Source organism: Geotrypetes seraphini, chromosome 5, assembly GCF_902459505.1.
Source record: "Geotrypetes seraphini chromosome 5, aGeoSer1.1, whole genome shotgun sequence".
Lineage (NCBI taxonomy): Eukaryota > Metazoa > Chordata > Amphibia > Gymnophiona > Dermophiidae > Geotrypetes > Geotrypetes seraphini.
Window position 1 is genome coordinate 215,445,088 of NC_047088.1, and position 24,926 is coordinate 215,470,013.

Here is a 24,926-nt window from a genome sequence, read left to right on the forward strand (position 1 = left end):
TTTACAAAGCTGCGCTAATGGCCCCGAAGCCCATAGAGAATTAAAGGGCTTCGGGGCTGTTGCCACACGGCTTTGTAAGAGAGGCCGTAAGTGCCCTATCACGGATGCCATTTTTCTACAGCCCCTCATATTTGCTCCTTATTATGTATCACTGAAAAAAATACATCTGCATGGAGTGAACCAAAAGTAAATTGACATGAATTCTAAATAGTGTACATCTGCATTAGCTGGTTAATGCTGTTCATTATACAGATACTACGAGTATACTTTAACTGTAAGTACATACTACCATCTTGTGGCAAAAAATGTACTCTGTGCACAGTTTATTTGGTAATGGGCTTTTGGCTGTTGGAGGGGGTGTAGGTTTGGGTTTTTTAGTGTCCGGGGAGTTTGGGTGCGTGTTATATCTGTTGGGAGCACTTTTATCCTTTATTTTGGAATTTAATTGTGCACACTGTCTCCTACTCGTATGCTTCTTTTTAATTACTTGTTCCATGTTGTTCTTCAGGGCTATTAGAAGATTCTGGCCCCAAACCAACAGTGTTGCACTTTTACTTTGCAGCTGGGTTTGGGGATAGCAGCCATATCCACCCAGTATTTTGTTTACAATTGATGCTGTTATTCTACCTTTTGGTCACTTCTGTTGTTTGCATTGTTGTACATTGTATAGTTGACCGTTTTGTTTTTCTTATATGTTGTATTTTTTTTAATTATTATTAATAAACAGATTTACCTATGAAAAGTTAAAAAAAAAAAAAAAAGACATGAAAATTTATTTTCAAATCTGTGGTTGCCATGTTAATCCACACAAATTGATGTGGCCCTTCGGCGCAAATGAGCCTGGATACTTCAGAGTACATAGAAGTAAAGGCTAACAAATAAAAAATAAATTGTAAGCACATATCTCGTTATAGTACTAAAGTTAACAGCTTTATTAATGGGCATTTATATATCTCGTTATAGTACTAAAGTTAACAGTTTTATTAATGGGCATTTACATATCTCAAAATAAAAATCAGAAAAGAGTATATAAAAGTCAAATAAAATATGTAAAGTATATTTTCTACTAATAGATTTGCATTTCTCGAAAGAAAATCAATTTCATAAATTTTTTCATATAATAGATGGGAATTTGAACTTAGAAAAGCCATGCTGCATCAAAATCAAGGTTCATTGAGCCCAGCATCCTGTCTCAGTGATCAGTTTGGGTCAGAAGTACCTAGCAGATAACAAAAAGTTAAAAATCAATAATGAAAAAAATTTATCAGGTATAAACAATGGTTCTCCAAAAGCTAACTGCTAATAATTCTTTGTGGACTTTTCCTCATGGAACTTTAACAGGGCTCAAAAGACATTTGGTCATGTTAGTCTCCTTGATCACCGTTCTGAATTGACTTCCCAGTCATTAGTAGCGGTATAGAAGCTCACAATAAACAAGCAATAAACACATCCTCCAGAGTCAGATAACACAGCTTAATTATGTATTGTATGGGGGGGGGGGGTCGTCATTTTCCTGTGTTAGCTGCCACTCTTGGCACCACTTCAAATCAAACCTGAAAATCTAAAAATTATCAGGCCAATGACCCCGACAGAAACACCTCCGACAAAGTTCCTCAGCACGGAGGCTAGAGGGCCAAGTTCTAAAATGCACTCCTTTTAGTAATACTAGAAAATAAAATAAATTGAAAGACTATTTAATACAGGAAAGCACAAAACATATGCAGATAATACATACAGAAAATAAAGGTACATAAAATATGTATGTTAAAAATGCATATGATACACACCAAAAGGCATGTGAAGAGAAAATCAAAATACGGCTCTGCGGAAGACAAAGAACTGATGGTCCCGTGAGCCAGCAGCAGGCACCTGCGAATGCATGGTATGGATAGACTTAATCTCTTAAAGTAACAGTTCATTTTGGACGGTCCGTGCTGGGTTCTGTGGAGGATGTCACCCGCATGCGAGAATATGCTGCCTACTTGTTCTGGGATAATCTACTTAAAGTAACATTTCTCCTCATTTCCTTTTTTGTACTGATATGGTGGTAACATTTCAAAACAACACCAGAAGTCAAAATGCTTTCAATTCTTTACTTGAATGATGGAAGTAAAGTTGGGATTTCTTTAGCGTTTTGGTCATTTAGCATAATCTTATTAAAAGAAAAAACCAAAAATTCCCTTTGACAGATATCTAAAGTATGTGTTAAGCAAGATCAACATTTACGAGGCTGCTGGATAATGTAAATCCTTTTGAGTATAACCATCTTCTCCACTGTAGGTCGTGACTTTTCATGAGCCATTTGTGCAGATCTTACAGGGAACTTAAATCTGAGCTGTAAAAAGAAAAAAAGGTTTAACAATCACTAAACTTGATACTTCTAATAGCCATTTACAGAGAAGAATTTGACATACTGCTGTCCAGTTGAAGTAATTTACCGTAATTTTCGCTCCATAAGACGCACTTTTTTCCCACCCAAAAGTCTTTTGCAGCGAAGATACAAAATTTTAACACCCCCATCCCCCAGTACTTTTAATACACCCCCCAGTACTTTTAATACACCCCATCCCTCTTCAAATGTCCCCATTGCCTGGTGGTACAGCGGCGCATCAGATGGCAGGCACAAGCCCTCCATCCGCCTGCCTCGGCCTGCGTTCCCTCATCCCATCGCACATCCCCTTAAATGTCTCTCATTGCCTGGTGGGTCAGAAGGTGTTAGTCGGCAGGCACAAGCTTTCTGCCTGCCTGGGCCAGCGCCGCCCTCCGAATGGTGCTTTCAGCTCTCACAAGTCGCTCATGAGAACTGAAGACACCAATTAGAGGGCAGCGCTGGCCTAGGCAGAAAGCTCGCGCCTGCCAGCCAACACACCGCTGGACCAACAGGCAATGGGAGACATTTAAGGGGGTGGGGGTACGGGCCGAGGTGGTGCAGTCCCAGGTGGGCGGAGGGCTCGCACCTGCCAACTGATGCATCGCTGGACCACCAGGCAATGGGGGACATTTGAAGAGGGACGGGGGGGGGAGGTTTAAAAAGGGACGGGGGTTAAATAAAGGTTTTTTTAATTTTTTTTTTCCAGTGTTCTGCATACTGGAGGTTGCTCCCTGCTCTAGGAGGGGGTGTGGGTTCATGCTGTGGTATTCTTAGATTATTGTTCCAGTTTTGTATGGGACTTGTTTCTGTTTTGGGCTATGCCCTGTTTGTAATTTATTTTGAAAACCCAAAAAAATTGTTGTACCATAAAAAAGGGATGGGATGGAGGGATTAAAAAAAAGGTACTGGAGGGCAGGTCACAGGGCATGGCAGTGGGACAGCATACAGATCCTGGCAATGAGTGTGAGGTTGGGTGCAGAGCCTGGCAGGGAGAATTTGGTTCAGAATGTTTTTTTTCTATGGTTAGGTGTGAAAAATCTATGGTTAGGTGTGAAAAATATGGTATATATAGAATCAAGTATCTGATGTATGATTTTAGAATCTGAGCCTTAAAAGTCCAAATCAAAATTGGAAAACCAACCTTCAATGAGTCTCCCACAAAAACCTGTGGCCAAGACTTCAGATTGTAAATGTTCTATTGGTTTTGAAAATTTTAGGGGTTTCTCATTATACTGTATACTAGTCTTTAAGCCCGTTACTTTAACGGGTGCTAGAACAGATGTGTGTGTCTGTCTTTCTTTCTTTCTCTTTCCTCGGCTGTCCACCACCACCCCTTGCCTGCTCCCCCTGTCCAGCATTAGCCCTTCTCCCTTTTACCTCCCCCTGTCCAGCAGCACCTCTTCCCTGCTCCCCCTGTCCAGCAGTAGGCCTTCTCCCTTCCCGTTACCTCCCCCCCTGTCTAGCAGCACCTCTTCCATGCTCCCCCTGTCAAGCAGTAGGCCTTCTCCCTTCCCGTTACCTCCCCCCCCTGTCTAGCAGCACCTCTTCCCTGCTCCCCCTGTCCAGCAGTAGGCCTCCCTTCCTGCTAACTCCCCCACTGTCCAGCAGCACCTCTTCCTTGCTTCCCCTGTCCAGCAGTAGGTCTCCTTTCCTGTTACCTCCCCCCTGTCCAGCAGCACCCCTTACCTGCTCCCCCTGTCCAGCATCTGGCGTCCTGGGCCATTCACGTCTGCCCTCCTGTTCAAAGCAGCCTGTTGAGGATCGCGGCCGGCTGTAGCAAACCTTGCAGACCACTCTGCATGTCGGTAGCACGTTCCCTCTGACGCGATCCTGTGCATCAGAGGGAACGTGCTACTGAGGTGCAGAGTAGCCGGCAAGGTTTGCTACAGCCAGCCACGAACCTCAGCAGGCTGCTTTGAAGAGGAGCAGCGGTTGGTGAGTGAGGGTAGGAGGGGGGAGTCGCTGGCATGTTCCCTGCCTACGTGTTTGAAAATGAATTTGGCACGGAGAGACACAGCATGCTGTCAGGGAATACGCCGTCCTAAGTGCACATGCGCACTTAGGATTTTATTATAGAGGATAATGCTCTAATATAAACACATTTTTTTTACCAAAAAAGGACCAAAGTTTAGATCCATTTATATCTGAGGTCATGGCATTCCTCCCTTGTGGTTTCCCTCCTCTACTGTGAGCCTCCCCTCCTCTCAATACTAAGGGCTCTCATGTCTTCCCCTTCCTCCCCAACCCAGAGTAAGCTCCTCTCCCAGACCCACCCAAAGACACTACCCCGGGCCTTCTGGATCATGCTAGTGGTCCAGTGGAAACTTGGGGCAGGAGCAATCCTTTTCCACTCCTACTCATCCTTCTCAATTCAAAATGGCCATCATGATTTGTAAATCTGTTTCATAAGACTAGCTGCAGAAACCTCCAGTGACATTTTGGAACTGGGAGCTGGCACAGGCTGTTTATCAGAGTTTTATCACAAAAATAGAAGCCCTAATTCTGGCTCAGGCATGGTGCAGATCTACATTCCTGAGAAGGAATCACAGCTAAAACAAATACGCCATAGTCCTCTGCTCATCATCTAAAAATAGTATCTTTGAAACCATTACAGATACCTAGCCAATTTTTTTTTTTTCAAACATATGATGAAAAATGGAACTTTCTAGCTAAATCACTATACATGCAGAGCATGTTTTTGGGTTTTTTCCCCCCCAATGCAATAGATATTGGAAAGAAATGTATACATAAGGGGCTGTTATGTCTTAAAAATATAATGAAACAGGACCAAACCTGGTGTGGGGAAATTGGTGAAAAGGCAGTTCAAGAGTAAGCCAGATGAAGAAGGCAACAGGGTTTTTACCTTCTTGGAAGTGAGGCATTTTCTGATCCACTTATAAGTACTTTGTGGATGTTGGATTTAGAGTTTGTGTGGCTTAAAGATATTACTTAAGTTGCACCACTTTTGTTTTTTTTAAACCCACACACAATTCTGGAAAACCTTTGTAAATTGTTCCGACATCTAATGCTGTTGCTGTTTTGTTTCCTTTCTGGAGGATACATTAACTTTCTGTGCAGCAATAAAAAAAAAGTTTTTAAAAACCCTTACCAAATACAGCATAGTTAGTTCTGCAAAGCAAGTGTTAGCAGTAAATTTGAGAGAATGAGATCATATTCCATATATCCTGGCTTAGGAATAAAGTTCATTCTTATGGTATATGCAAAAAAAAATAGTCCACTTGGAGAAATCGGCCCCAAGACACAAAGGAATATGGGAAGGATGACACCACTGTTCAAAAAGTTCCAGGACTGATTTTATAAAAATTTATTAATCTTACAACTTATTCCATTCGGTCCCCTTCAAGGAACTCCCCTTCTCTACATATACACTTTTCCCAACGTCTTTTCCACATCTTTGTAATAAATCTGACTATATGACTGAATTATATAGCTTTCTTTGCAACACCTACAGTACACATTCTCGCTATTTGCTGGGGTTAGGTTTCCTAGAAAACCACTTGAATGCAGAACCCTTAATCCTGTAGGGAAAAAGGGGGTTAGGTTTCTATACAAGCCTGTTTCCTGTACACTTTTGCTACATAACACCATAAATTCATCATCCTTGTAAAGAACAGATTGCTTATTATATTCTGCATTTTATACACTTTTTTTGTAAAAAAGGTCTCATGTACAGCTCTATGAATATCTTCATCCTTAAAATACAAGATATAGTACTATTAGATTAGCCATTGCTTTTGGCAATGCAACAGAATAGCCTTGAACACTAGCAGCCGGATCTTGAACTGGATTCTCCAAGAAACTTGAAGCCAATGTAAGTTGGCCAACAATGGAGTTAACATGTTCATTAGGAGAAATACCTCCAATTAATTACTCTTGCTGCCGTATTCTGCGCAACTTGTATCGCCTTCAATGCTTTTTTTAGAAGTTAAAAAAAAAAAAAAAAAAGCGGCGTATTACAATAATCCAAAGGAGTATCCTAGGTCCCCAGGTACTCAGGCTGTCGGACTAACCATTAGGCCACTCCTCCAATTGACAACTTTTGTATTAATCAACCATTTTTGAGATGACAAACAATTCAAAAAGCTCTCTCACTGTGAAAGGTGACAGGAAATTGAATATTGAGGCCCCAAGCACAAATTTAGACACTGGTTAACACCTTAATTCCATTAACACAAGATAAAGAGGTCCCTATGTTATTTAATTCTAGCTTCTCAGAACAAACCTACATGCAAATTTAAAGTCTGATACAAGAATCCAGCCCAATTACAATTAGCCTCGTCATATCCCTTGTTGCCATATGGCACCTGAAGTTAGTTAAGCATTTAGGGGCACAAAATTACTATGGGCATTAAAAGATTAACTTTTGTGCATGAAGCCCTGAAGCAACACAAGGACAAAAAATGAGCCTGTTCCACCAAAAAAGCTCATCTTCATTTTGTGTTAGCGTTACACTCCAGAGGAAGCATCAAGCAACTGGTAACACTAGTTATTGAACTTTATAATTAGACTGCATGGCATAGAAACTCAAGAATCCAGAGACTCTGGTGATTCACGGGGTCTGCCGACTCCTCTTGTATTATTTGTACTCAGACTTCAGTCAGAACCCAAAGAAATATGTCTGCTTCATTTGCCTGTAAATAAAAAGTCTGAGACAGCTCTTTAAGGGCAACAGAGTGCAGTATGTCAAGCCAGCCCTCACAGAACAACACTGTGGGACTTCACATGGCTGCAGGAGAATTGTGGATGCACACAGCAGCCAGCATATAATAATAGCCTGCCCTAATGCTTGCGAAACAGGTTATAGAGGTGAGCTCTCAAAACACATTTTCATTTTGGATTCAGTCATTTCCAGTATGTCAGCTTTGGGAATTTGGAAGTGTAGCATTTGATCTTTATTTGCACAATATAGGCAAATAAAAGCCTTTCTGCATACTTCTTTGGTATTGCATAAAGAATCTGGCTTTGAGTTTTCAGTTCAGTTTCTATTTGTGGTCCCTTATTCTGTATTTGATGAGGTATTTTTATAAGCATGTAGACCGACTAGAATTTTGTAGCAGCCTGGCTTGTGGCCCCCCCCCCCCTTTGAACCTGGTATGTGGTATCTCTAATGCCATTCAGGGGGGCAATATCTCCAGATGGCTTAGTTATGAAAGTACTACAACAATAGTGAACCTCACTCTTAAGCCAAGGTACGTGGAATATAATCTCAGTCTCTCAGATTTACTGAGAAAGATAGCTGCCTCCTTCTGGAGTTCATAAGATGTTACAAGATAGGCAATTTAGCCAGGTGCGGTGCGCTTTGAAATTTTTAATCAAGTCCATGATGCCTAAAATAACTGGAAATATTTATGTATCCTCCTGCCATATTTTCTTGGTATTTGAGAATCTTTTTTTCTCTATGTGCTTTACAGAGTAGCCACTTGGGACCGACTATAGTTCATTCTGTGATGTTTCCCCACTATTCTATCATATGGCAATATAATGGTAACAAACCTTCATCCTACCTTTCCCTCTGTTCAGGAAAATAGTGCTTCCTCATTGAAATGCAAAATACAGAAAGATGCAAAGAACATTTTTAAAAACTCCATATTTACCATGTTTTAAATAAAACTGTGTATTACATTTACTTACGTTTTGTATGGCACCAGCTAAAATCTTCATAGCCCTCATTTTGGTAATATTCAAAGCAGAGCTGTAAAGAAAAAAGTTAAGAAAAAACAAAACAAAACACATTCTATTTCACCTGGTCACCTTTCCCTTCCTTTCCATGAAGATGCATTATCTGATATACCAGTGTTTCTCATCTTCTTCAAGCCAAGTACCCACTAAGGGCTCCTTTTATCAAGCCGCGCTAACCCCTGCAGCTGGCTAAAAAACTAATGCCTGCTCAATGCAGCGTTAGCAGCTAGTGCGGCAGGCAGTTTAACGTGCAATATAATGTGCGTTAAACCCCTACCGCAGCTTGATAAAAGTCTAACAAATATCAACCGAGTACCCCTGCCCAAGCTCCGCCTCAGATCCCACCCCCATAATAAAAGTACTAATTGTAATGCAATTTTTTTCATCCATGTTTCAAATACACACAATATAATCTTATTGATACATAATGGTAACCACAAAATAAAACCCCCCCACAAACCACACTATGCCCAAAAAATGTTAATCATAATTTATATTTGGGGGGGTTTTCCGAAGAGGTCAATGCAGATAACTTTAAAAATATAGAAAAATAGACAAATATAGTGCAAAATATAGACAGCAGATATAAATTCTCAAAACTGACACATTTTGATCACTAAACTGAAAATAAAATCATTTTCCCTACCTTTGTTGTCTGGTGATTTTATGAGTCTCTGGTTGCACTTCCTTCTGACTGTGCATCCAATATTTCTCTTTCTGGCTCCTGTATGCTTCCTCTCCTCAGGACCTCATTCCCTTCCCCAACCAACATCTCTCTGTCCTCCACGATTCCAACTTTTCTTCCTCTCTCTTCTACCCCTATTGGCAATGTGTCTCCCTCTCTCTCACTGTCCATCTGTCTTGAGATACCCAAGCATCTCTCCCACCTCCCTCTACTGCCACATCCAACATTTCTCCCTCTCTCAGCCCCCGGATCATGTGCAGCATTTTCACCACTGCCCACCAGCCCCATGCCCATTTCTCCTTCTATCACCCCTCTCCAGCACAATGCCACATCTCTCCCTCCATCACTATGTCCAACATTCCTCCCCCTTGTATCCCCTTCAATCTATCCCTCTGTTCCCTCTCCACCAACATAGCCAACATTTTTCCCTCTCTTCTCCATGCATCTCTACCTCACTCCTTTTTCTGCCCAATTTTCCTCTTTCTTCCTTTCCCCATATGCCACCATCTTATATTACATTAGGGACTTCTATTCCGCCTATACCTTGCAGTTCAAGGCGGATTACAAAAGAGCTAACTGGACATTTCCAGTGAAGTTACAACAGTTTTGGGTTTGTTTGTTTGGTTTTTTTTTGGTTACAAGGGAGGAGAGGTACCTGGATTAATTCCGGAAGAACTTGCAAATTGGATATTAAATTGACTGTACGTTACTGTGTGATATAACAAATAGATTAAAGTTAGAGTACAAATAAGATTACGTTATATTTCAGGGATCTGAATACTTGGTTGGTGTTTTAGGGAGGAAGAGATTATTTAAGTGGAGGTTTTGGGGAGAATTTATCTAGGAGGAGGGGGAAGGGTTGGGTTAAGATATCTCATGCCCAACAATTCTCTCTTTCTATTCCCTCCCTCCTATGTCCCAAGTTAGTGCTCCCTTCCTCCCTGCCTTCTGTGTCCAATGTTCATGCCCCCTCCCTTCCTTCTGTGTCCTGAGTTCATGCTCCCCTCCCAGTCTTTGTCCCAAAATCATGCTCCTCCACAGCCACAATTCGGTAACCGGCATCCTTGAAGGCAATCCGACTTGAGTGCTGGTTACAGAATCGTGGCTTTGGGGAGTCCCCCGTCGCTCAGCCGATGGGGTGGAGAAGGAATTCCCCTGCCATGATCGGCTGCTGCAATCTTGAGGCAAAGATAGGCAGCTGAAATGTAGGCCAGGGTTTATCAAGGACTACATTTCAGCCGCCTATCTTGACTGAATAGGTGCAATTCTGTAACTGGCGCCCTAGAATGATTGACAGGCGAAAGGCGGATGCCGATTTGTGCTCCAGTTACAGAATACAGCCCTAAATGCCCATTATTCTATCCAGTGTTATTTAAACAGCTGACATTCTATCCAGTGTTCTCCCTCAAACTTTTCGAATATGTCACCTGGCTGACTATTCTGACAAACTACCTAGTTTAACAGAAAATTTTATAATACTGCATAGTACTCCTCTATCCCCACCCAGCTTGGGTTCATAGACAACTCGGCGAAAGACAAAGGCGCGCGCCGACAACTGAGCGCAAGACGGAGGCGCGTGACGAAGAAAATTACAGTTTTTAGGGGCTCCGACGGGGGGGGGGTTTGTTGGGGAGCCCCCCAGTTTACTTAATAGAGATCGCGCCGGCGTTGTGGGGGGTTTGGGGGGTTGTAACCCTCCACATTTTTCTGTAAACTTAACTTTTTCCCTAAAAACAGGGAAAAAGTGAAGTTTTCAGTAAAATGTAGGGGGTTCCCCCCCCAAGCCCCCCCCATCGGAGCCGTAAAAACAGTTATTTTCTGCGGCGCGCGCCTCCGCACTGCGCTCAATTGTCTGCGCGCCTTTGTCCCGGCGCACTTTTGACCTGACACCCCCAGCTTGCATAGGTTTCTGGAAGAAAACTTCTAACTTTCCCTCTGCTATTTGCAGTACACCCAAAAATGAATTAACCTGAACCATAAAAATATTAACATTACATACCTTGGCATTTCTGTTGCAGGTTTCTTTGTATTTTCCATAACTCCATTCTCTTCCTTTGCTTGCTTCTTTATAACTCTCATGTCTCCAGCTCTAACTACAGTGTTAAAAAAAAGCCCCAAAAAACCACAAACCGTATCAGATGAAGACAATGAAGCAAGCAAGCAAGCACCTAAACACTAACATTTTATCTTTGACAAATTAACGAGCTCATGTAAAACTTGGTGCCTCTCCATAATAAATTTTAAATAAAAAAACAAAATCCATATCCTAGCTTCTACAGGAAGCTAGTGTAACAACAGATATGGTGAAATTCTCTTACCCTTTCTCAATCCAAAAATCAAATTGCCATATTTTGTAATGTTTGCAATCTATGTTAAAGACTTTGAGCAATTCAGATATACTCGCATAATATTACAGTAATTGATCAGATGACAAAATAATGCTTGAACCAACAATCAAATTATATTCTCCAAAGAATTTCTTTTTTCTCCTTAATTTCCAAAATAGGAAAAAGCATATATGAAGTTATAAAGATAAATTTCCATCAAGATGGACACCTAAAATCATAATTACTGATAAAGTCAACGATCTATAATGAGATATCAGCGTTATCAATTATAAGAAGTTTTATATTTTCTTTATTTAATTTCAATTGAAATTTGGTCATCCAAGAGTCATACATTTGGTCATACATTTCACCAAGTCACCCTATGCCTCTTCTACAATTATAGGAATAGGTAACATAACTGACATCATTTGCATATATGAATGTACAAAAACTTGCTTTTTTCAATGCAAGACCTAATAATGTATAAATGTATAAATGTATTAAAGAGTGTCTGAGATGGTAGGGAACCCTGAGGGACCCCACATGATATAACAACAACTATCCGTGATTATGGAATGCATTTTACCCTATTGTTTAGTGTAGTCCCTTGCTGTCCATGAAGAACCACCTTTACTGATGAAATCCCCAGAAAGCAGAATTGCTCATGACGTTCATTATAATCATAGTAATGTTTACCACACAGGGAGAATCAAATAAAGGAACAGAATTAAGAGGCATTTAATGCATTTGTGCTCAAGTGCTCATGCCTCATGGGCACTTTTTCATTTGACTCAACATTTATAACCAAGAATGTAGTAATTTTATATAAATGCTTTAGGGGTTTTCATAAATTATATTTCGTAAAATACTCTGGCATTCACAAAATGAATTACTAACAAAAAAAACACACAACCCTCAATCCATGGATGACTTGCCAATGACAATTTAATGGTTGAACAATGTCAGACAAATTTAACTTTTCCTTTTGCAAGCAAAGCTATTTTATATTAGCATTTCTCACCTATAGTACAAGTACTCCTGAGGGGGGGGGGACGTGAGCCATGGGAATAGAATGCTTACTGGCATTCTCTCACTCTACCCTATTGCTGGCACTGTCTCCTAGCAGGCTGCAATGAGCACCAGTAACTGACCGCATGAAAGAGGTGGAAGTTATTTTATATACATCCATAGGAATCGTCACAGGATTAAAAGTGCAACCCCCCAAAAGTCAGCTTGCTACATCTTTGCCACTCCAGAGTCAGACAGTTAGCTACCACCTACTCATACCTACCACTTGCCCAGGTCTTCACGATCTCCTAGATAATTTTCTGCTCTGCCGCCTCACCACAAAGTCCCAGCTCTTTGTGTTCAAAACGTCTTTGTCCTACCCAGTCCGAGTTCCATCCCTCCTCTGCTCTGTGCTGGCAACAAGTCACATGATCCCCCTTACAGGCAATGGTTCCCAACCCTGTCCTGGAGGACCACTAGGCCAATCGGGTTTTTGGGATAACTCTAATGAATATGCATGTAGCAGATTTGCATGCCTGTCACCTCCATTATATGCAAATCTCTCTCATGCATATTCATCAGGGCTATCCCAAAAACCCGACTGGTCTGGTGGTCCTTCAGGACAGGGTTGGGAACCATTGGTCTAGTGGGTAGTAAGGGGGTTGGACCAACCCGGATGCCGGCACATCTCCTCCTCCTTCAATTCCATCTCCACCGTACCTCTAGCTCTTTGCTGGTGCAAACTGCAGCTCCCACTTGCTCCTCGTGCCGGCCTCAGCGCTACCTACTGACATCACTTCCAGGTCCCAAGACTAGGAAGTGACATCAGGAGAGCCGATGCCGACATGGGCAGCAAGTTAGAGATGTTGCTCATGCTGGGGAAGCTAACGGGTACAGGAAGAGGAAGGGGAAGGGGAGCGCACACAGAAGGGGAGGTGGAGAAGAGGGCGAGGGGGGTGCCACTTGCCCAGGTGCCTCCCCCCCTTGCTACACCCCTGCTTACAGGGGCTGGGTGTCGCAATTCAAACCTATTGCGCCCCATGTGATTCAAATATCTGTTTCAATCAGAGCAGGTCTGAATTGGGACACCCAGTCCCTATAAAGGAGAAGCATGTGACCTGTTGCTACCACATAGATACTGGGTGAGAAGGACTGAATTTGAAAGGGATAGTGAAGACCTGCCAACTGGTAGGTATTAGTGCTGCCTGATTTGAATCGATTTGTTGTCCGAGAAAAGCAGACCCAACATACCTCCGAGGCCTTCTAAAGCAGCAATGGCAATGGAAGACAGTCAGTAGTGGCATCATTCTGAATGGGCTGCTCGTGGCCTGCCCTGCCAGAGTCTTCCCTCTGAAGCATCACAGATGACATGGCAGAGGGAAGCCTTAGAAGGCAGGCCACAAGTAGCCCAGATAGATGCCGCTGCTGACTATCCACCACTGCTTTAGGAGGCCTCAGAGGTATGTCAGGTCTCAAGGAGGGGGGATGGGGGTTGCTGTTGCACAGGGGGATGTGAAGGAGGGATGGAAAATTACCGCATAGGGGGATGGGAAGCTTCTACAAAGGGGAATGGGTGGGAGGGGAGGAAAGATGCTGCACATGGGGGGGAAAAGAGAGGAAGAATTGTTGGGGTGGAGAAGAGCAAGGGAAAGAAGAGGTAGAAAGGGGTGAGGGAGAAATCCTAAATATGGTGGAGCGGAGGGAGACATGCATGGAGAAGAGAGAGGGAGAAATGTTGGACATAGGGTGGAGGGCAGGGAGAGATGGTGCGCGGAGAGAGAGAAAGAAGTGTTGCACATGATAATGGAGGGAAGGAAGGGAAAGATGCTGCATGGAGAACATAATAATAGTCAGTCAGTGGAGGGGAAAAGACAAATTTGACCCAGGGCAAGAGGACAAATAGACAGTGGGAAAGAAATAAATGTTGGATATGGCAGTGGAAGGTAGAAAATCATTTTATTTTCTATTTTGTGATTACAATATGTCAGATCTGAAATGTGTATCCTGCCAGAGCTAGTGTTAAGTCCTAGCTCACACTCGATGTCTAACAGAGAGAGGAAAAATCTTTTTGTTTACACCATAGCATTGGTGTGGGATTGGAGAGAGAAAAGGGGGGGGATGAGTGGGAAAGCTACAAAATACACTCGCCAGGATGTTTGAAAACCCCCCAAAAACAACACATCCTATTGGGCAGGAAAAGCAAATCGAAAAATCAGTTCAATAGGCCGAATTGAATCACATTTTTTCCCTTGAATTGGGCAACACTAGTAAGTATGAGTGTGTGTGTGTAGGGGGGAGGGGGTGTTAGATGGGTTGGGAGTTGAGACTTAGCAAGAATAGCTTGGAAAAAAAGAAATATAGAAAAAGGAACAGGATGCTGTGGAGGCATATGGGAGCAGAAGGGGTTGGGTGATCCTTTTCTACATCAGATGCCCAGAAATTTGTGTGCAAACATCTGCACTAGCATTCTGCTTCAGCCTCCGAGTTAGTGAAAGCTAATTCCCATATTAAAGCAGAAAGAGGTGGAAACAGATGAGTCAAACAGACTGTGCCTTACAGTTAATACATGGTAACTATTTCCTTGCAAATAGGGAATGAGACGGGGAAAAAAATTTGTCCCCATCCCCGCGACCACCGTCCCTGTCACCGCCCCATCCCTGCAGCATCCATACAAGCCTCAGTACTGCAATATTTAGCTTATTCCTTCCTTATAAATCAAAGTTCTGACTGCTGAACTAGAGAAAGAGATGTTCAGCTGGCAGGGCTTTGTTTGTAAATTTTTATAAACACAATATACTACTTTATCCTAAAGCAAAATAAATAAATATAATTTTTTTTTCTACTTTTGTTGTCTGGTTTCTGCTTCCCTCATCTTCTCATTCAATTCCTCCATCCACTGTCTGCCTTCTCTCTGCGTCTTCCATTTGCTCTATTACTGTGTCTCTCCCTTCACGACCCCCCCCCAAATTGGTCTGGCATCCATCTTCTTCCCTCCCCCATAGTCTGGCATCTCTGTCTTCTTCCCTTCCAGTATCTTCTCCCCACTCTCTCTTCCCCATTCCCTTCAGCGTCTTGTCCCCACTCTCTTTTCCCCATGTCCTTTCAGCATCTTCCCCCCACTCTGTCTTCCCCATGTCCTTTCAGCATCTTCCCCCCACTCTGTCTTCCCCATGTCCTTTCAGCATCTTCCCCCCACTCTGTCTTCCCCATGTCCTTTCAGCATCTTCCCCAAGTCGTTCCAGCATGTTCCTGTCCACCCCCTTCAGCTTCTGTTCCTTTCTTCCACCCCCCCTTCCCTCTCGTCACCTCACTGCCCTTCAATACCCCCCTCCTTCCTACCTACCCAAATCTATCTATCTATCTCCCTCCCTCCCCTAAACCTTTGCGGCGCATTTTGTATAACTTCTTCAAAGCCGTCGGAGCCTGCAAACAGTAGCATGCATGTGTGGGCAGAAGCTTCTCTTCTGATGCAACCGGAAGTTGCTACTGCTTGCATGCACTGACGGCTTTGTGAAGAAGTTACTCAAAACGCGCCATGAAGGTAAGGGGGAGGGAGGGAGAAAGATAGAATCGGGTAGGTAGGAAGAAGGGAGGTGACCATGCACGTTCCCTCCCTTAACTGCGGGGACAAGGTCATTCACCGCTCCATGGGGCGGTGGATGGCCTTGTGCCTGTACCCGCAGTGAGCACTTTTCAACCCTCACCGTTTCAGCGGGTTAGCCGCGGGCAATAGCCACCATGTCATTCTCTACTTGCAAACACAAGATGTATATGCACTATGTTCACTCTGTTTATTGTTTACTTCTATACCGCTACTAATGACTGGGATGTCGATTCAGAGCGGTTTGCATGAGTTTCTGTAAAAGGTGTTACAATACAGAGTTACAAAGAGCTTCTGCGAGGTGTTACAATACATGGACTCTATACAGAGTTACAGGGGCTTCTGTAGCGGTGACTGCTCGATGTAAGATGGCGGTTGTGTCTGGTGCTGGAGGAGGTGAGAGCTGAAGGCGGTTGCATGCGGACGTGACCACTGGACACTTAAGGCAAAAGTTTTCCAGGACTACACCAAAATCTTCTTTTGCAGTTGATAGTTTAGATTAAAATCTAAATCACAATTTTGCATGAGGTAAAACTCTTTCCTGCCCATCACTGTTACCCTGGATCAGACCTATAACTGTACCTATGTGACTCAGCTACTGGCATGTCAACCTCCCCCCAACAGTGGGCTGGAAGCAATCTTTACAAACTTACCCTGTGAATCTATGCAGCTTACACAAAGCACAGTTACTTACCGTAACAGGTGTTATCCAGGGACAGCAGGCAGATATTCTCACATGTGGGTGACGTCATCCACGGAGCCCCGATGCGGACAGCTTTTCAAGCAAACTTGATTGAAGATTTCAAGTTTGCTAGTGCTGCACCACGCATGTGTGTGCCTTCCTGATCCACTAGAGGGCGCATCCCCTCCTCATGGTCTTCAGTTTAGATAGCTAGCAAAGAAGCCAACCTTGGGGAGGCGGGCGGGTTGTGAGAATATCTGCCTGCTGTCCCTGGATAACACCTGTTACGGTAAGTAACTGTGCTTTATCCCAGGACAAGCAGGCAGCATATTCTCACATGTGGGTGACCTCCAAGCTAACCAAAAAGGGACGGAGGGAAGTTGGCAATTCAAGAAAACAGATTACGCAAAACCGAATGGCCAAACCGGCCGTCGCTCCTGTACAGAGTATCCAGACAGTAATGGGAGGTGAAAGAATGAACCGAAGACCAAGTGGCAGTCTTGCAAATCTCCTCGATAGGCGTTGACCTGAGGAAAGCTACAGAAGCCGCCATCGCTCAGACTCTATGTCCCGGGACTCGACCATGCAGCGCGAGACCAGCCTGAGCGTAGCAAACCAGCAGCCAATCAGTTGGACGAGGTGCGCTGGGAAACAGGGCGTCCCACCCGAGTAGGGTCGAAGGACAAAAACAATTGAGGAATCGTCCTATGAGACTGAGTGCGTTGAAGATAAAAAGCCAACGCCCTCTTACAGTCAATCGTATGAAGCGCCACCACGCCAGGATGAGAGTGGGGCTTCGGAAAAAAGACCGGAAGAACAATGGAACGATTGAGATGAAAGTCCGAAACCTTCTTGGGCAAGAACTTGTAATGAGTACACAGGACCACTGCGTCCTGATAAAATACAGCAGAAGACGGGTCCGCAACCAGAGGTTGCAGCTCACGGACTCTACAAACAGAAGTGAGACCAACCAGGAATACCACCCGCCAGGTGAAACAGATCAAAAGAGCGTTATCAATGGGTTCAAACGGAGGTTTCACCAATTGAGCCAGGACCACCCTAAGATCCCAAACCACCGGAGGGGGCTTGAGCGGAGGATGAACATTGAAGAGACCCTTCAGAAAGCGGGAATCCGTCGGATGGACGGATTCCCATCCAGCGGCCAAGGAAAGGCAGCAATCGCACAGAGGTGGACTCGGATAGATGTCGATTTGAGACCAGACCGAGACAAGTGGAACAGAAAATCCAGCACTGAAGGGAAGGAGGCAGAGAGTGGATCCATGCAGTACTCAGCACACCACGCAGCAAATCAGGAACATTTCTGGGAAAAGCATTACCCAGTGGAGCCCATACGAGAAGCCTCGAGAATATCCCCACCGACTGAGAGAAACAGAAGGAGGGAGGCACGTTGCGAGGAACCAAGCTGATAAGTGTAGAGACTGCAGATTGGGAGGCAACAGAAACCTCAACACTGAGACAGCAGAGAAGGGAACATAGGTAGAAGCAGAGGCTCCCTGACACGCTGAAGGAGCAGGGAGAACCACAGCTGTCAGGGCCACAGAGGAGCCAGCAAGATCATGGTGGCGCAGCCCGACAGGAGGTGCATCAAAGATCTGAGAATCAGAGTAAAGGGAGGGAACGCATAGAGGAACCTGCCCATCCAATCGAGAAGGAAAGCATCCACCTCGATGCGAACCCGGGAGAACATCCTCGAGCAATATCGAGGCAACCAGTGAGTGAGGGGCGAAACGAACAGAACTACCTGTGGGGTTCCCCACCAAACAACCACATGCCGCAGAGTCTGAGAATGGAGCGACCATTCATGCGGCCGAAAGGGCGACTCAACGTGTCCACCAGACAATGCTGCTCGCCCCGGAAATACACCGCCCGAAGAAATAAGTAGTGGTGTAACGCCCCCTGCCAATGACGAAGGGCTCCCCTGCAAAGTAACAGGGAACCTGTACACCCTGGCTTGGTCACAGAATACATCGCCACCGGGATGTCGGGACGCACCAGGACCCCGCAATCTTGCAACCAATAACGAAAATCCACCCCGGCATTATAAATGGCCCGGAGCTCCAGCAGATTGATGCAGCTGCGACGGCCCGCACCCGACCAAAGACCCTGAGTCCGAAGGCCGTCGAGGTGCACCCCTAAGCCTATGCCGAGGAGTCCATCGGCAGAACCTTCTGATGCGGGGATATGAAGAGGTGGCCCACCAACGAAACAAGGTGTCAAGGAGGGAGGCACCACAATGTGCTTGGAAGCGTGATCCCGATCCTGCCACCACTGAGATGCTCGGGTCCAGCGGGGAACACGAAGATGAAACCAGGCGAACATCGGGACATGAACCGTGGAGACCCATGATCCCAAAAGGATCAGCATCAGCTCGGCCGAGGCCGAAGACTGCGGAGACACCAGCTGACTCAAGCGCAGACAGGCGGCCTGCCGAGGCAGAAAAGACCGGAGGCGGACCGAGGACAGAGGGGCCACCTTCCGGCATAAACAAACAAGGGCCACCCCCTGAGGCCGAGACAAGAAGGAGCGCAGACAAACTGGGTCCAGGTCCGCCCCGACGGACTCCCGAGACTGGGGCGGGCAGAGTCTGAACCACTCCCGGACTAGAACTAGTGCAGGTCACGAAGGGCCTGGACCAGACGCAGATGGGAGGATGGGAATGCCCAACCGACAGAAGCGAGGCTATACCCCCGGTGCGTAGACATGGAGACACCCCTCCCAAAGGGAGGGGAGGAATCCCAGAAGGAGAGCAGCCCGGAGGCTATGCGAGAATAGTCAAAAAGACGGCCAGGAGTCGCCGAAGCCGGCGACTGGACCATAACCCGGCGCTGCAGCTATTGCGGCTGCTGCGAAGGAGGCCGAGAACACAAGAAAGGTTTCCGGAGGGCCCCTCCGGAGAAGGAGTCCAAACCACCAAGGCAGACGGGATTCAGCTGAAGGCGTCCCGATAGGCGAAGGACCGGTCGCGTTCTGAGAGGCGGTTAGTGGCCACCGCAAGAGAGGCCTCAAGAAGCGCAGAACTCACGCAAGTAAAAGTGGCGAGACGATCCTGGAGGTTCGGATCCTCAGCCACACTCTGCGCCAAGCGAGATAACGCATGGCAGGAGCAATAGAGCCGAAGCAGGGAGAGAGTCTCCTCCAGGCAACCAAACTCCATACTACAAGATTCCGTCACGGCTGCCCGGAATGAACCGAAGAGAAAGCGGGGAACCCTTTCGAACAGGAGCCGGAGACGCCGAGGCACAGAGCCCCAGACGACGTCGAGACACTAAGCCCCCGTCGATAATGGGGCGCAAACCCGCAGTCGACGCCGAGGCCCAAAGCCTCAGCCGCTGCCGAGATATAAAGCCCCCAGCGACGTTGCGGCACCAAGCCACAGTCGACATCGAGACACAAGGCCACCGCCAACCAAAGGGCAAAGCCCCAAGCGACGTCAAGTCACAAAGCTCCAGTCGACGGCGAGACACGAAGCCTCGGCAACGACGAAGCACAGATCTCCAGCCGACAATGAGGCCCCCAGCCTCAGTCGAGGCACAAGCCTCAGGCGCCGTCGAAGCACAAGCGTCAAGTGACGCAGAGCACATGGCCGCAGCCGACGTCGAAGGTACAAAGCATCCGTCGACGTCGAGACACCCAGCCTCAGTCGACATCGAGACACCAAGCCCCAGTCGACATCGAGGCAGAAAGTCGACACACAAAGCCTTAGACGACGTCAAGTCACCAAGCCGCCTCCTACGTCGAGGCACAGGGCCTCAGGCGGCGGTGAGGCACCAAGCCGTAGTCGACGTCGAGGCACCAAGCCCCAGTCGACGTCGAGGCACCAAGCCCCAGTCGACGCCGAGGCCCGAAGCCCCAGTCGAGGGCGAGGCACGAAGCCCCAGTCGAGGGCGAGGCACGAAGCCCCAGTCGAGGGCGAGGCACGAAGCCCCAGTCGAGGGCGAGGCACGAAGCCCCAGTCGAGGGCGAGGCACGAAGCCCCAGTCGAGGGCGAGGCACGAAGCCCCAGTCGAGGGCGAGGCACGAAGCCCCAGTCGAGGGCGAGGCACGAAGCCCCAGTCGACGTCGAGGCACAAAGCCTCAAATGACGTCGAGGCACAAAACCCCAGTCGAGGTCGAGGCACAAAGCCTCAATCAAGGTACGAAGCCCCAGTCGACGGCGAGGCACGAAGCCCCAGTCGACGGCGAGGCACGAAGCCTCAGTCGACGTCGAGGCACGAAGCCTCAGTCGACGTCGAGGCACATCGAGGTTCAGAAGTCGGCACCGTACCAATGAAACTGGTAATAAAGGTGCAGCAGTGCGCTCCATAAAGGGCAACCTCGAGATGAGTATTCCCATGAAAGGAGGCACGCTTTGAAGGTCTCGTAGAGGCGGGCACGACTGCACTCGATGCCTGGAATGCCTGAGACTCAGCCGGTGGCATTACCGAGGTAACGCAGCTAGAAGAACAGAAAGAAAAAAAGAAGACTTACCGGGGATCGAAGCTACTCAGTCCGATTCCAACGAAGGAAAAATGGTCCTGGCCATCCTGCTCACACGAGGTGAGCCCAGAGAGAGGCCAGGGAAGAAGAAAATACAGCTGCAGCCAAATGAGGCCTAGCCGCATGGCTGAGGCCCAAGAAGGGCCTGCCGGTGGAACCAGCAGAAACACAATAAAAAGTCCTTTTTTATTTGTTTTTTTTGAAACAAAGAAATACACGATCAATCAACAAACGCACAGCGACTCCCTAACAAAATAAAGAAGCCGCGGTGCTAGAAAGGCACTTATAAGAACGCAGAGAAGAGAGACAGGGCTTTCTGGCTCCGCGGAAAACTAAGAACTGAAGACCATGAGGAGGGGATGCGCCCTCTAGTGGATCAGGAAGGCACACACATGCTTGGTGCAGCACTAGCAAACTTGAAATCTTCAATCAAGTTTGCTTGAAAAGCTGTCCGCATCGGGGCTCCGTGGATGACGTCACCCACATGTGAGAATATGCTGCCTGCTTGTCCTGGGATAATGCTTGGTATGGTGCAACTAGTCCCTGTACCCTAAAGAGGGAACCTAGTACTAGGCGTACATCTAAGACCATCAGAAGCCTGGTTAAAGGCCCTTGAGGACCACAATTACTGTAGGTCTACGTTCCAGAAAGCAAACTTATGCAAATTAAGTTTACTGGCAAACCAAGCTATATGCAAAGGTTAGACGATTGGTTGGTTGCAGGGGTCCTAAAAAATAGATCTGTTTGGGAGCAATTTTGAGAATGCAATCCGAGTTAAACACATTCAGGAGACACTACCTAAATGTTTTCAGCTCAAATCAGATTGGGAGTCATTTTACCTTAAGATCCATTTCTTGCAGCGGTAAAACCAGTGGCCCTCCCACTACGGAAGGGCGGGGCGACTTCCTGACATCACTCTGGGTGAACGTGTAATCCTGCTGTAGGTACAGGCTTCATAGCAAGTGTACGGTTGTAGCTCACACTCCGTCTAGCTCTTAAATAAAGCTTTTTTTTTCCAGGCAGCAAAATGAGGTCTTGTTAGCCCAGCCAACTTTTGCATTCGCATGGTTTCAAAAGTTGGGGTTGGAGGAAGAGGGGCAGGGAGTAAAGATTAGTTGCGCCGCCACAATTTTATTGTCATTTTTTAAAAGAAGGTGTTTCCCTACTCCTGCCCAACTTGACAGTATGTGTATGTCTATGCACTTTATGTATGGAGTTTCACACTGCACATAAATAGGCTGGGGAAGTTTTAAGTCAACCCCACATGTATGCTTTTTTTGGTTTTAAAAACTCGCAATACTCTTCGCAGGCCTCACCACTGACAATAATAATAAGCTGCTTCTTGAAGATAAGAGAAACGGTATATAGGGCACGTTCTCTCCTTTCCCGAAAGAGACAATATCCGCAGGATCCGGGTTTTTTTTTTTTTAAACCTAGGCTGGTCCCCGGGGCTGTACTGCAGCAGCGTCCTCTTCTAATAACATTTCACCGCCTCCAAAAGCCCCCGCACGGCGGCTCGCACCCCCCTCCCCATATAAAAGTAGGCTATAAAACAACCAGCTTCTTTACCCAAATGACGGAGGCTGGGTATTTACCGGCAGGCAGGCGCCTTCCCGCTTCCCCAGCTATCCTGCGCGTCCGTGTTCCCAGCCCAGAGTGCTACCATCTCATTTATATAGGGGAGGAGGAGGGGGAGGGGATGCGTTCCAAGAGGCCTTTGTCCCGGGCTGCTGGAGAGAAGCACATGCACAGCCTATTCTCTCTTCATTATAAATGACTGGCATTGGGAAACTGCCGGTAGAATATGTCTTTGCTGTCTCCCTCTCCCTTTGCCTCTGCGGTCCTTTCGGCAACTTTAGTAAGGCTCAGGGCCTACAGAGCCTTCTTTAAGATTCAGTACCCAAAGCGGCTGTCTGAAGCCTCAGGGTCAAGTGTTGTTTAACGGTACATTTAAGTAAAAACTACTGTATAATGAAACATTAAAAATTTACTCAAGTACAAAGTAAGGGCCTAAAACAATACTTTTTGAGTAAAAAGTAAAACTGCGGCCATAGTCACCCCACCTGTCCTCGCAAACAACTGCAGCTCCCACTCCCAGCAGGGACCCCTTCGTCACCAGCCGCGAGGGCCGGACCCACAGCTTCAAGCCCACTCTCAGGCACCATACCACCCAGGTCAGGAGTGGAGGGGGCTTCAACCACCCCACCCCACACTCTCCCAGATGGTGACGGGTCAAAAGCGCGCAGACAACTGAGCGGAGGGCTTAATCGCGCCAAAGAAAACCCGTATTTTAAAGGGCTCTGACGGGGGTGTGGGGGGGAAACCCCCCACTCTACTTAATAGGGATCACGCTGCCATGTTGGGGGGGTGTAACCCCCCACATTATATGAAAACTTAACTTTTCCCCTAAAAAACAGGGAAAAAGTTAAGTTTCCAGTATAATGAGGGGGGTTACAACCCCCCAAACTCCCCACAACGCCAGCACTATCTCTATTAAGTAAAGTGGGGGGGGGGGGTTTCCCCACCAACACCCCCGTCAGAGCCCTTTAAAAAGCACAGTTACTTACCATAACAGGTGTTATCCAGGGACAGCAGGCAGATATTCTTAACGCATGGGTGACGTCACCGACGGAGCCCCGGTACGGACATTTTTCACTAGAAAGTTCTAGTTGGCTGCACCGCGCATGCGCGAGTGCCTTCCCGCCCGACGGAGGAGTGCGTGGTCCCCAGTTAAGATAAGCCAGCTAAGAAGCCAACCCAGGGAGGAGGGTGGGTCGTAAGAATATCTGCCTGCTGTCCCTGGATAACACCTGTTACGGTAAGTAACTGTGCTTTATCCCAGGACAAGCAGGCAGCATATTCTTAACGCATGGGTGATGACCTCCAAGCTAACAGAGAGAGAGGAGGGATGGTTGGCCATTAGGAAAATAAATTGTGTAATACAGATTGGCCGAAGTGCCCATCCCGTCTGGAGAAGGTATCCAGACAGTAGTGAGTAGTGAATGTGTGAACTGAGGACCAAGTGGCAGCCTTGCAGATTTCCTCGATGGGCGTGGAACGGAGGAAAGCCACAGAAGCAGCCATAGCTCTGACCCTGCGGGCCGTGACAGCACCTTCCAGTGAGAGACCGGCCCGAGCATAACAGAACGCAATGCAGGCAGCAAGCCAGTTGGAAAGCGTCCGTTTGGAGACAGGATGACCTAGACGGTTAGGGTCGAAGGACAAAAGGAGCTGAGGAGATGAGCGGTGAGCCCTGGTACGGTCAAGGTAGTAAGCAAGGACACGCTTACAGTCCAGCGTGTGCAACGCCTGTTCCCCAGGATGAGAATGGGGCTTAGGGAAAAAGACAGGCAACACAATGGACTGGTTGAGATGAAAGTCCGAGACCACCTTGGGAAGGAATTTAGGATGGGTACGCAGAACCACCTTGTCATGGTGAAAAACAGTGAAAGGTGGGTCGGCAACCAGTGCATGCAGCTCACTAACCCTCCTGGCAGAGGTGATGGCAATGAGGAAAAGCACCTTCCATGTAAGAAATTTGAGTGAAGTTGTGGCAAGAGGCTCAAACGGAGGTTTCATGAGTGCTGATAAAACCACATTCAGGTCCCAGACGACTGGAGGAGGCTTCAGAGGTGGTTTGACATTGAAGAGGCCTCTCATGAACCGGGAAACCAGGGGATGAGCCGTAAGAGGTTTTCCGAGGATAGGCTCATGGAACGCAGTGATGGCACTGAGGTGGACTCTGATTGAGGTCGACTTGAGGCCAGCGTCGGAGAGAGAGAGCAAATAGTCCAGTACGGTTTCCACCGCCAATGAGGTGGGATCGTGATGATGAAGCAGACACCAAGAGGAGAACCGGGTCCACTTCTGATGGTAACATTGGAGGGTGGCCGGTTTCCTTGAGGCATCCAGAATACGACGGACAGGCTGAGATAGATTCTCTGGAGAGGTCAGCCCGAGAGAAACCAAGCTGTCAGGTGGAGCAAGGACAGATTGGGATGCAGTAGAGACTGATGCTGCTGTGTAAGTAGAGTAGGAAACACAGGAAGAGGAAT

At 46.7% G+C, this 24,926-nt stretch overlaps 1 protein-coding gene across 3 annotated transcripts; it reads right to left on the reverse strand.

Annotated features, from left to right (window-relative positions):
* Nucleotides 1–1,678: 1,678 nt before the first annotated feature.
* On the reverse strand, nucleotides 1,679–22,561 carry DAPL1 (death associated protein like 1). 3 transcript variants are annotated; one of them, XM_033944294.1, is made up of 4 exons: nucleotides 22,441–22,561; nucleotides 10,756–10,849; nucleotides 8,024–8,084; nucleotides 1,679–2,335 (listed from the first exon to the last, which is right to left on the reverse strand). In XM_033944294.1, exons 2-4 carry the CDS (start codon nucleotides 10,833–10,835, stop codon nucleotides 2,216–2,218), a joined length of 261 nt encoding a protein of 86 aa, XP_033800185.1. In that variant the 5' UTR covers nucleotides 10,836–10,849; nucleotides 22,441–22,561; the 3' UTR covers nucleotides 1,679–2,215. The 3 variants fall into 3 exon arrangements, with proteins under 3 accessions (XP_033800185.1, XP_033800186.1, XP_033800187.1); XM_033944295.1 differs by having other exon boundaries at nucleotides 22,467–22,533; XM_033944296.1 differs by lacking the exon at nucleotides 22,441–22,561 and adding an exon at nucleotides 21,711–22,376.
* Between the last annotated feature and the right edge of the window lie 2,365 nt (nucleotides 22,562–24,926).